Below are 12442 nucleotides of genomic sequence, written 5' to 3'. Positions count from 1 at the left end.
CACCAATAGGGAACTGGGGCAAGCCCCAGAGCACTCTGGGGCTTGTAGTCGTTCACTGCGTCTAGCGGCAAAGCAGTCAGCCCGCCGAGTCGGGCAACCGCTTTTAGTGTCATTAAAGTATACGTCTAAAAACAGATTCTGGAAACATTAACATTAACACATTAACACTGTATTGTTAAAGGAAATGAATTTATTAATATTTAAATGTTAAGAAAGATTTATATAATTAATTTGTTGCATTAATTGCTAATAAAAATGCTAGTCATTGACTTGTTAACTTAAAAGAAAAATCATTTACAAATGGCCCAAAATGGCCAACATCTCTAGATCCTGACAAAAGTGATAAATTTTAAAAAGCGGACATATTGTAATTCAAAAGTTAATGCCATTGTGTTTAATGATTAAAATATTAGTTTAAATTTGTTGTTAAAAAATAAATTAGTGGTAACAAATTATTTTTAACGAGTTATCTCCAGGTTCTTTCCAAAATCACTTATGTCTCAGATTGTTCATAAAGAATTCCATATGTGCTCCACATCACAGTGGACACATTGTGGATCATTCTATTTGAAGCAGTCTACAAACTTACAACCATAACTGAAATTTGCTAGAATGGACAAAACTATTCCTGTAAAATGTGTTAAATCTCTGAAGAATAAACACAAATAATCTTTGACACCATTTTAAGTACTATAGCTCCATCCTATGGAAACATACAATTTGTAATTTTACAAGGTCTATAGCCTTCTCTGACAAAGAGTGCTGGTGACTCATAAACCCGGACACCCCAAGAATCAGTATGATGGAGCCATGGCAGTTAAAGTGCCAAACTGCATTATTACTACAGTGTAGATGCACGCTCTGGGCTGAACAGTACTGATATTTTTTGGGATTGCCCATGATTTCAGCAAAATACCATTGCTGCATCACTGAAAGAAATTTAGAATAAGCCATTGATTATTTATGTAGCTTGTCACCTACCTTGAGTCCCATTATTGGAAGACTGGTAGGATACAAATGTTTTAATAAATAAATATGCCAATATATGGACCTTCTCTCTGTGAAATATTTGTCATGATGACTGAATATGGCAGAACTTGGTACCTTGGGCTGTCTTAATAAAAATTTTGTTCGTGCTTAAACTACCATTCAGCCAATTCTGGTTTGTTCTTGATTCACACATCACTGAAATTGATGGAAGCAAAGTAAAGAATTTCCAGCGTAAGGAATAAGTACATCTTGAATGAACAATTCACACTTTCCTCTTCTACTAGAAATGGGGGCACCTGTACTTTTATACAGCCACTTTGGGTTTCCAAGAGTATTATCAACACAAAACCATCTGAAATATTAAATGTATTACTTCTTGAAGCTCTTAATAGCAGTGTGACTTTCCACTGAAGTAAAGGTATTATTTAATTTATTCTTTACCTCTTTTAGAGCATGAAATGATAATCTGGTTGTTGTTCTTGTTTTTAAAAAATCAGAAACAAAAAAAATATCAGAGCATTTCTAATTGGGGAATAGTTGCATGCAATCTATTTCTAATCAAATCTCTCTTCAACAGCAAAGCATTTTTCAAATCCAGGGAAATTTTCTAATCGGCTGCCTAGTGCTAGCGCCCACACACAGAGCCCTTGCCATGCCAACTCTTACGGCTACGGTCAATGTAGTGAAGACACCCACATAGCAGCAGCTGCTGCAATCCTGAACCTTTCCACCCACTGCAGGGAAGCAGCAGAGATCCTCTCCAACAAACCACAGAGTCTGTCTGCCAAGGTAGGCCAATCCAAGAACCTGGAGGGTGTGCTAGCTACTGAACTGCGCAAATAAACTGTCTTTCATGTTAGTCTCTTCATTTGATTTCTCTCTTCCCCCTTCACAAATAGCAAAAGGAAGGAGGATTTCAAAAGTAGCAGCTCCTTTTTGGATGCTCTTTGGAAGAGAGACAGAGGAATGGTTTTAGGAGGGGGGAGAAACGCAATAGCTCTGTTGTAGGCAGCTGCTGTAATGGGTTTCAAAGAAGAATTACGGAATGAAAGAGGGAGATTCCAAATCCACAGTTTTGGGTGAATACATTGTAAAAATTTTGTATCAGACTTTTCTCTTTTCATGGTGAAATGAGTTACTGTAGAATTAAATAAAATAGAGAAGACTATGTCACATACCCACATTTTTTTGTTAATACTATAGTTCAATTGACTCATATTAAGAAATAAATATAATACATGTTATCTCAGAAACAGAGTCTGGAAAGAAACTGCATGAATATCTTGTTGTTTACACTTTTGTATTTCATTGCAATTGTCTTCCAGTTTCAGTGTTTATTAAGAGCCACAAAAGATATCCTTGTGTTATAAAATTTTATGACTTAGGATATAAAATACCCTGAATATGCTGCCTTGCAAATCAGTAGATTTGACCCTTTGTTGTTCTAAGACTTATGAATATCATTGCATGTCATTTGTTGCTCCAGGAGCACTGATAGAATTTGGACTATGGTGTCGACAGACCCTCATTCAAAGATACTGAATCTGTCTTGTAGAAAAGATAGATGGACAAAGTCATGGTGGTGGATTGTCTGTGAAAAGTGTTCTAGAACAATCCACAAAACACTGCCTTTGTACTTGAATATGCTCTCTGTGACATATGCCTGTTATAGAGATGCAGTGGTTGCCCTATAAGCAACATTCATTCTGGCCAAAAAGAAACTCCTTCTTTGGAGCTCCTGTTCTACATAACTAACTGCTATCCCTGATGACAAATCCATATTTATTCAATTAGCTGAGGTTTTGTGAGATAGAATTTTCTGCCCTTTTTTGAGAAAGAATTTTTCTTTGTGATGGGTCTGCTTCTTGAAGCCAGCCAAGAGGATAGTGTTGCGTTCATCGACCTGCTAGCCAGACAACTCCTTTTTAGGGCTCAGGGTTAGTTGCCAATTTTCTTTGGGTCCACAGCTTTATTCCTGTTACTGGCCAGAGCCATCTTCTAGTGCTGGGTTATGGCAAAGGCATCTCTTCCCCCCTCGTGTTGAAAAGGAGGCTGATGCCAGAGGCTCTATTAAATTGCTTCCCCTACCTTTGGCTGACCTTAGAAACAGACCTTTCTTGCCAAAGAAAGGTAATAAAGGGACCATACATAAGATTCTTTTTCCTCCACTGTACATCTGTTTTGCATTTGCCAAAGAGGATACAGCAATCGTTACACCTCATGGTGGCATCTGGGGCATATACTGGTGGGTTGGTTGCATCCAGAAATTAAAAAATAAAATAAAAATAGAAATGGCCTTTGCAGTCTCATCTTCTGCCAGCAATCATTTTTGCCAAACTTCCAGTAGGGCACAATGACAACCAGTGGTTCAGAATATCTGACAGAAGAATTAGAATTAGCTTCTGGCCAGAGTGAAGGCAAGCAAAGCTGAAAGAGATGGAGCAGCCAAAATCACACATATTCTTTTTATTTGGTTTGGATAATCATCCATTTTCTAAAATGGGGGATTTAAACAGGAAAATATACGCTGCCATATTCTCTAGATACATGTTCCTAAACTAAAACAAATTATACTACAATATTCAAAATATAAACTGAATCCAATACATTTATTTTTTTTTAATTCAATGTGATGATTTTTCTGTATTTTTTTACTCTTCTACTTTATTTCTTTTGGTTTGATTTACATATTGTTTAATTTACACCTTTTTAAAAAAAATGTTCTGAATATCCTTTTTCACAAAAAGTACAATAATTTCATTTGAAATAATATGAAAGATGAACTTGAAATTGCCTTAACCTTGCTTTCTGCCTTTGCCTCTGCTTTTTGACTTTGTGTTTAAAAATATGATTTAAATTGATTAATGATTTAATTTTAAAAAAAAAAAACTTTTGTACAACATACCCTTTTAGCTATTTTTTAAGCTTACATTGTAATCTGTTTTGAGTTCCATTTTGGAGAAAGGCAGGATATAAATGAAATCATATGATAGAAATAAATATTTTCAAAGATAAGGATTTTTTCAAAAAGGATTGGGAACATTTTCTATGAATAAAAAAATGAATGTATGCAATTCCATTTCTTTCAAAGCTGCTTCAGAATGAAAAGTTTTGGTAGAAGCAGCTGCAACAGGGATGGGTAGTGAGACTGCTATGAGTTTTAGTCAAGATATTAATATTTAATATTTCCCTTAAAGTTCAAATTAAAACACAAAATGGATACATCACTCACAGTAACAGTTGAACTGTCTGTTTGACAATAACATTAATTAATTAAAAAGTACTTGCTTTTTTTTTTTTTACATTGATCCTTTCTGGAGCTACATTTCCTCTCTTTAGATTTTCTCCATTTTGCTCACCATCTTACAGCAGTGCCATTATCTACATGATGAGGATGGCTTAGATCAATGGTTCTCAACCTTCCTAATGCCACCACCCTTTAATACAGTTCCTCATGTTGTGGTGACCCCTCAACTGATGGTGTCAGTTCCTAAGACCATTGGAAATATATGTTTTCCTATGGTCTTAGGCAACACCTGTGAAAGGTTCATTCGACCCCCAAAGGGATCATTGAGAACCACTAGGTTAGGTGGATGGAAGGATGCTCTCACCTGCTTACAGAACATTGCCCTATGGATCAAATAAAAAACTATCACTATCTTTATGTAGTCTTCTATGTCTAGTGTATTTCTTTAGTAACAGGACATTGGTCTCTTCATCTTAAATATATTCTTGATAGTTTGGTTGGCTTTCATAGAAAGTAGCCTTTTCCACATAGGAAACAACCTTTTATGTACAGAAAATCATATATTCTGTGCAAAACAATCATGTGCAAATGTTCCCCAGAATACATCCTAAATTGTGAATAAGCTTTGAAAACTGCATGGTTTTTAAAGACTTTCTCACAGTAGTAAGAACATTGCTAGAATTATTCATTGCTTTTTTTGAAAACAAAATTAATGAGGAATTGCACCCATCCTCCCAGCAGATGAGGCTTGTACCTAATGCTAATCCCATATGACTACAACATATTTTGATTTATGATTCTATTGCCTCTTTGGTCCAAAACACTCTGCAGAAATAATCCAATCTGAGATTATTGTAACTGCTCTGGCTCAGTGCTAGGTACTTCTGGGAACTGTAGTTTTGTGAGACATTTAGCCTTCTCTGTCAGCTCTAGTGCCACAATAAACTACAATTCGACAAAGACAGCGACATCTAAGAAAGGCTGCATGGTGCTGATATGTCATGTTTCATTATAAAAGCCTCTTGAAATTAATCTGAATAATTGAAACCAAATTAAATCCAATTGCAAATATGCTACATTATCTATAACCATATGTGAAATACAGTAGTTTTCCAGCAAACATTTTCATGATTGTTTTTTATTATGTTGATGCATTAAATGACCATAGGTTAACCGACAGGTGATTTCTACTCACTGAAAGAAATTTGGAAGAGATAGAGAAGAATCAGTCAGAAGCACCAATAGTTGAAGTGACACTTCTTCATCCAATTCCCTTGGAGTCAAATGTTTAAAAAGTTTCAGGAGCTAATAGTTTCTATTCTAATGCAAGTTCTTACCCCCATATATTTCCCATATTAATCATACTGTATCGTATCACAGATTTATCCTGTTTTCACAGAATGATTTATGTCACTGCCACTCAAAGAGGTACAAACAAGCTGTGTGTTCTATCTTTATCCTTTTCGTTTCCTTTTGCCAAGAATTCTATTTAATGTTTGTATGTTTTCCTGAAACATGCCTCAGCAAAATGTTATATGCATACTGTGCCCTGAAAGAAAACAAACTGAAAAAATAAACAGCATTAAAATAATTAGGAAAAAAGCAGCTATCATTCCTCTTATTTCTTTTCCTGTTCTTAATCATGAAATTGATGAGTGAAACAAAAGAATATTTCAAGTGATGGAGCCAGTGTGTATATGTATGTGTGTGTGTTTAGTGCAGAACAACTAGAACTTAAGTAAAGGCAGCACATTAGGTCTGATGTTTTTCTGCAGTGTTTAATGCTAAGAAATAAAATTTGATTTTATAAAATGTCAAATACTTGCCACTTGTCCCAGTGTTTTTGGACTCAGTGGCCAGAATACTGGGATCCATTTGCTTCTTGATGAGCAATATATTTTAAATGCCAGAGACTTCTCTTAACAACAAAAACTTAAAATTCCGCCAGGAATAGCAAGTAGGAGTGAGCTATTCAGAGATGGCTCTCTGAACAATGTGTGCAGTGCTTGAGATCTTTGACTAAGGTCCCTGTCTCAAGTTTTTGGTCTTCAGGTCTTGGATGAGTCACTATCCAGACCAAGCCCTTCTTTGTATAGTATATTCTATATTCCCTCACAGATACATCTCTCGGGTATATGTTTTTCTATCACTTAAACAGCAAGGTTTTTTTTAAAACAAAAACACTTATTCAATACTTTAATAAGCTTTTATGAAACCTAATCATGTTTAATTTAGCAAGTGTCTGCTGCTTATTAGCCATATTACTAGCTGTAGTTGTAATATAATCTGGGTTTGTTTGTTTTTAAAGATTTTTATTGTATTTTAAGTCTTTGCTGAAAGGGGCTTTGAGGACCAACTGATCAAATGGTGTAGTGATAGCATTGAATAAGGCATTTCATGTGTTAAAGCCATGGTGTGGGTTGCTGTCAAAGAAACACTATTATTATGTACTTATTTATGAAATTTATATCCCACCTCTTCACTGGAAAATGGGACATTGTGGGGCCTATTTAACTTTTGTATGCAAGAAATTGGCCATGCAGCTCTGCATATTGTTTCCATGTGGAAAACATATTTATAGCCATCCTAAGGTCTTCTGGCATTGGGGACAAGATTTGATCCATATGGAGATGCCATTATTATGACCATGTGGCATCTCCATTGTTGATAGAAAGAACTTGAGATATATATTTTTTTAAAAAATTCTGGATGCAAAAGAAAAATGAAACTGGTAGTCAGGTACAAAGTGCTATTCACCAGCAGTTATTATGCTCTGGCATTGTATACAGTAACTTTTAGGCCAGTCCAGATTTGTTCACCCAAATATCTGATGCACAGTCAGAACAATTAATACTCAAATTATTCTTTTATGTGTTGTTTTAAGACACAGAACATGGAGCAATAGGAGATTGTTCTGAAAAAAACATTGGCCTAATAGATTTAGATCCATTGGTCTGCTACAGCACCAGAACATGATGTCAGGGATGTGGTCCTCTCTCCCTTAAACATATTTCCTGATGCCATCTATTATTTTCCTTTTACCTGTGGTAACTGAGGCACTGAACACTTTGTATGTGATTCTTTCTAAATAGGGAAAAGCATTAAGCCAGCGAATGGAGAAGAAATTTATCTAGGTACGGGCTGAGTCACATCGATCATTTGCCCCAGTTGGGCAATGAGAAGCAGGCAAAGGAACCCTTTCAACACCAGATGGACTGTCTCCTGAGACCTTGGTTAAGTCTTGAGCTATCTTTGGACCTCCTGTTCCTTCCCCAATTGGGAAAGGGGAGAGAGAAAGGAAGCTTATTGTGCCATGTTCTCATGGAGTGCTGCCTGAGGTTGTAGCTTGTTCCTTCCACTTTCCCTTCTGTGAGTGGGCAGAAATTTAGAGATGGAGCTTGCTGGGCCTCCTGTAGGGCAGAAAGGCCAGATTTGATCAACATGGAAGGGGCTCTTCACCCTTGCTATAAATAAATTAAATAAATTCATACCAAACACAGCAAGGGCTAGAAAGCCTGATAGTTAAATTGATCCTCAAAAATGCCAGTTTTGAAGGATGAAGTGACCAAGACGTGTTGCCTGCATGCTGTGTTGCCTGCATATCATGTTGGTGGATTTCCCACATGTCCAACTAAGTAATTCTAGTCCTTGAATTTAGCAGACCTATGTTTCTATCTATTTATATGCCAATTGTGCAGCATAGAACTAAAATCTTCACTTCCCTACCCCCTGAGCCATTGCATACTTTGTAAATGCTTCTGCATGTTACAGTAGAACAAACAAAGAGACAAACACATACTGTCAGCCGTGATAAAACTAATTCCTCTGAGCATGTATATTTTGCATTTTAAACTCACTTAAATTGCAGCACCATCCTGACTACAGGAATAAAACAGAGTTTGCTTCTGCTGCCTTGGTAGTTAAATCAATTCCTTGGGAATAAGCAGCATTTCGTTGTAGGAACACTTTTTTTTTTACAGTAAAAATGATAAAATGAGCATCTGTAGGCATATACATGTCCAGGTGGCTCATCCCCCACCCCCACCCCCACCCCCAAACTAATTTTCCAGATCTTATAAGAAAGTTACTTTTTGGTCTACTAGTCCCAGAATACCCTGCTAGCATGAGGGATTAGGGAATTGTAGTCCCCTCAAAAAGTAAACTTTCTAAACTTTTATGGCTTCAATTGTGGAGCCTTGATCTAATCCAGCAGGAAAGTCATGTGTTAAATCTAGAGCAGTAAACTTTCTCTCTTTCTTTAGTTGATGTACACTCATTCCAACTAGCAATGTAGGCAGCTCTTTGCTGAGACTGAGGAAATGGAAAGGTTTAAGCAATATTTAGTCTGTCTCTTAGAAGATCAACGAGTCTCAGTTTTGAATTCCTTAAATGGTGTTGAACTACAGCATCCACCACATGATCAGTGACCAGGATGATCAGATTTTTAGACCAATTGCACTTGGGGACTGGTGATTGAGACCCACTGCCCTAGATAATCTATACATTTAAAAAAATGATGCAGTACAACCCTTTTGAGATCATGACAATTCAGATTAATGAGAAGATTGCAGAACTGAATGTTTCTCTACATAAATATTTTTTTGCTTAGCTAACAGGACAGAGCTGAAATTTCCTTTCTTTCCCATGAATTATTGGCTTTCAGTATACATGGAGTTTCTTTTTGTGGTAACAGTTAAAGATGCAACCTTTCACCTGCAGTATGAAGGGGTCCTTTCTCAGGATATCTGTATCACATGCTTCTGACCCCACGACTAATTGATAATGTTTGATGTTTGATGTTTTATATTTGACATTTTATGTTTTTAGCTGTAGTTTTAATTGTGCGGTAATTAATGTTGGAATACTATAACTGTCTTTTAATTCTGCTGTGATCCCGCCTTGATCCATTGGGAGAGGCAGGAAGATATAAATAAAGACTATTATTATTATTATTATTATTATTATTCTGCTCAAAAACATAAATCATCACCCAGAGCTACCTAACACTTCTTTACCTTGACAGGATGAAAATAAGCAGTACTTATAACCATTTTAACAATTGTTTCTCATCTAGTTGATAACTACATGTGAAAGGGATCTAGGTGTCTTAGCAGACCAAAAGCTAATCATGAATCAACAGTGTGATGCAGCATCTAAAAAACCCAATATGATCTTAGGCTGCATCAACAGGAGTCAAGTGTTTAGATCAAGGGAAGTAATAGTGCCATTTTACTTTGGTCAGACATTACCTGGGATACTGTGTCCAGCTTTGGGCTTCCACAATTCAAGAGGTATATTGACAAGTTGGATCATGTCCAGAGGAGGGCAACCAAAATGGTGAAAGGTCTGGATGCCATGCCCTATGAAGAGTGACTTATAGAATCATAGAATCATAGTATGTTTGGCCTGGGAAAGAGAAGGTTAATGGGTGACATGATAGCCATGTTTAAATATTTGAATGGATGTCATATTGAAGATGGAGCAAGCTTGTTTTCTGCTACTCCTGAAACTAGCACATGGAGTAATGGATTCAAACTACAGGAAAAGAGATTCCACCACAATATTAGGAAGAACTTCCAACAGTAAGATCTGGTTGGGAGTGGGATATGCTGCTTCAGAGTATGGCAGTCTCAGAGTTAACTTTGGAGGTTTTTAAAGGCTGGATGGCCATCTGTTGAGAGTGCTCTGATTGTGTGTTCCTGCACAGCAGGGGGTTAGTCTGGATGGCCCTTGTGGTCTTTTCCAACTCTATGATTCTATGATAGTTCAGTAGTTAAACATAACAGTAAGACTGAAAGAATTATTGATGAGGATAAAAAATAGAAAATAAAATTAGAATTGTGTAATAGTTTTCCATTTGACATTTGGCAGATGCTGTGACTGAAACAAAATTTATACATATTTTTATGGGGCTAAATTTTACAAATGTGTAATAAACAGGGATCCAATCTCCTATGACTACAAGAGGTGATTTCTCTGTGACTCTGATTGTCTTGTGCATCTGTGAGCTCACTTAAACACCATCTGTACTCTGTTACAAATAAATACAGAATTTGTCTATTTTCTTTTCACCAGTTTTTGTACACCAGAAGTCTTAGCTAGTACCTTCATATTCACAATAACCAATATGAATTGTCTTTCAATCAAATATCATGCCTAAATGAGGCTGGATTCCCAGTTGTCAGATGTGCTTCCTGACATGTTTGGATCTGTGATTTAATTTGAGAAGACTTTGACTGCTTTATGGAATTTGTTTGCTGTTTTCTGTGCCTTCTGAGTGGCTGGTATTTTGTCAGTGACAGAAAATCTGCACTATTTATGGGTTTTGCACTATAAAACTACAGCGTCTCTATCACATGGCATCTTCTCCTAAGCCATCTGTCACAGAGGTCTGGCATTTTATGTGAATGCTGGTCAGGCAGACTTAACCCAAGTTTTTTATTATGAAAAATGTCAGCAACTACAATATTTAGCATTTTACTTTACAATGACCATTAAACTTGATTACTTGTAGCTCTGTTTCATGGCTGTACTTAGATATCAATCATGAAGCCAAAAAAACACAAGGTAATCATGGCAACTCAGTTAGGCCCTGGAAAGTTCAGCTGGCAGTGATGTAGTTAATATCTATGAGATATAAGTAAGGTTTATTAATACTGATACAGAATGTATTTGATATTATACAGATGGCATAAGATGTTGTGGTTACTAAGTTATTATCCAGGATAAGCTGTACTGTCAAATTCAGGGCTTAAAACTATCACAGGAGATTAAACTATTTACTAAAAAGGGGCAGAAAGATATAACCAGAGCATCTTAGTATGAACATTTTAGAAGTGTATTTACTTCCCATAAATATAATAAAGCATATTTTTCTTTAAGCTGAGGGATTAAAATTGGGCCATTCATCATACAACTGAAGGATGTAGAATGGTTTCTGACTTGCACATGTACACACAATTGGCCTGATAGATTCAACTTTTCACAAGAAACTGAGATCGTTGATATTTCTAGTCTCATCAGTAGCCTAGGTATCCCAAAGACATTGGGTTTTCTGGCTTGTGATATAAAAATACTTGTAAAGAAATAGCATTATTCCTGAAGCTGGAATGAGCTACACGACATTGTGTTTTTTGGAACAATCCTGTCAACATTATTCCTGTTTGATGTGACTAGACTTCTGTTAATTGAAATGGTATGTAAAGTCTGAAATCAAGATTAGATGCTGTTTAGATATTTGCAGAGGCTGAGGAAAATGCGATCTTCATTTTGATTGCTGTACTTTTAGTCAAAGTCATTTCTGTAATAAGCCAGGTGCTCCCATTGCCAAGTATATCAGGTATAGCAAGTATGGGATAGAATAATATAATCTTAGAATTGGAAGGGACCATAAAGACCATCATGCACAACTAAGGCCCAAAAGAGACAGGCAGGAAAGAGCAACTTTTGGTCGCTTTGGGGGCAGGGCGTGCAGATGATGCACGTCGACCACAGAATGGCTGGAAGTTGTGCGGAAAGCGCACCTGGCTGGGAAAATCTGGCACATGAAGAAGCAGGGAAAGTCCACTCTTTGTCAGCATTCTGTTTGGGACTGCGGCAGCAGCTGGCCTCAGGACCACAGTATCAGGTCACCACAGTTGTGCACTGATCAAGGGGTGACCAGGGCCGCTAGAGCAGCTCCGGCCGCTCCAAGCTAACCATCTGCTTTTCCCCTAAAGTACTCTTGAAACATCCCTTTGGAATGGCAGAAAACAAGCTGGCCCTATCCCTGCAGATATTTAGATAGTTATCATATAACCTTTCAGTCTTCTTTTTCAAGCTAAGCATACCCATCTCACTCAGTCATTCCTCATAAGGCTTGGTTTCCAGACCTTTTATCATCTTGGTCATCCTTCTCTGAGCACAATCCAGCTTGTCAGTATATTTATCATATAAAACTTTTAGAATGCATGTATAAACAAACAAAACCTAATTAAGACTCTATTCAGAAAGAGTGTAGCTGCACTCACATGCTATGCTAAGCCTCGGTTCACATTAGCCATGGATTATCATTTTAGTCACCAATTGTCCATCAGACAATCAAACAAACCACATGGCTTCCCATATCCCAGGGCTTGGCCCTAACTCTCTTGACCTCCCCTTCTCCAGTCCTTAGGGGGGAAATCTAAGAGTGAAAGTGCCACCTAGAAAAGTGTATATGTATTA

The 12442-nt window shown here is 36.9% G+C and overlaps 1 protein-coding gene across 4 annotated transcripts in view; it reads left to right on the top strand.

The window, feature by feature from the left end:
• ST18 (ST18 C2H2C-type zinc finger transcription factor) overlaps window positions 1-12442 on the top strand; it is a 193764-nt gene that overhangs the window by 135349 nt on the left and 45973 nt on the right. For all 4 annotated transcript variants that reach the window (XM_042465619.1, XM_042465617.1, XM_042465616.1 and 1 more), the window contains one exon: window positions 1568-1779. In XM_042465619.1, the coding sequence (XP_042321553.1) occupies window positions 1568-1779 (212 nt within the window). The remainder of the gene's footprint in view (window positions 1-1567; window positions 1780-12442) is intronic.

The sequence above is a fragment of the Sceloporus undulatus genome, chromosome 4, assembly GCF_019175285.1.
Source record: "Sceloporus undulatus isolate JIND9_A2432 ecotype Alabama chromosome 4, SceUnd_v1.1, whole genome shotgun sequence".
Classification (NCBI taxonomy): Eukaryota; Metazoa; Chordata; class Lepidosauria; order Squamata; family Phrynosomatidae; genus Sceloporus; species Sceloporus undulatus.
The sequence above is the reverse complement of the archived record's forward strand: the minus strand, read 5'-3'. Positions and strand labels throughout refer to the sequence as shown.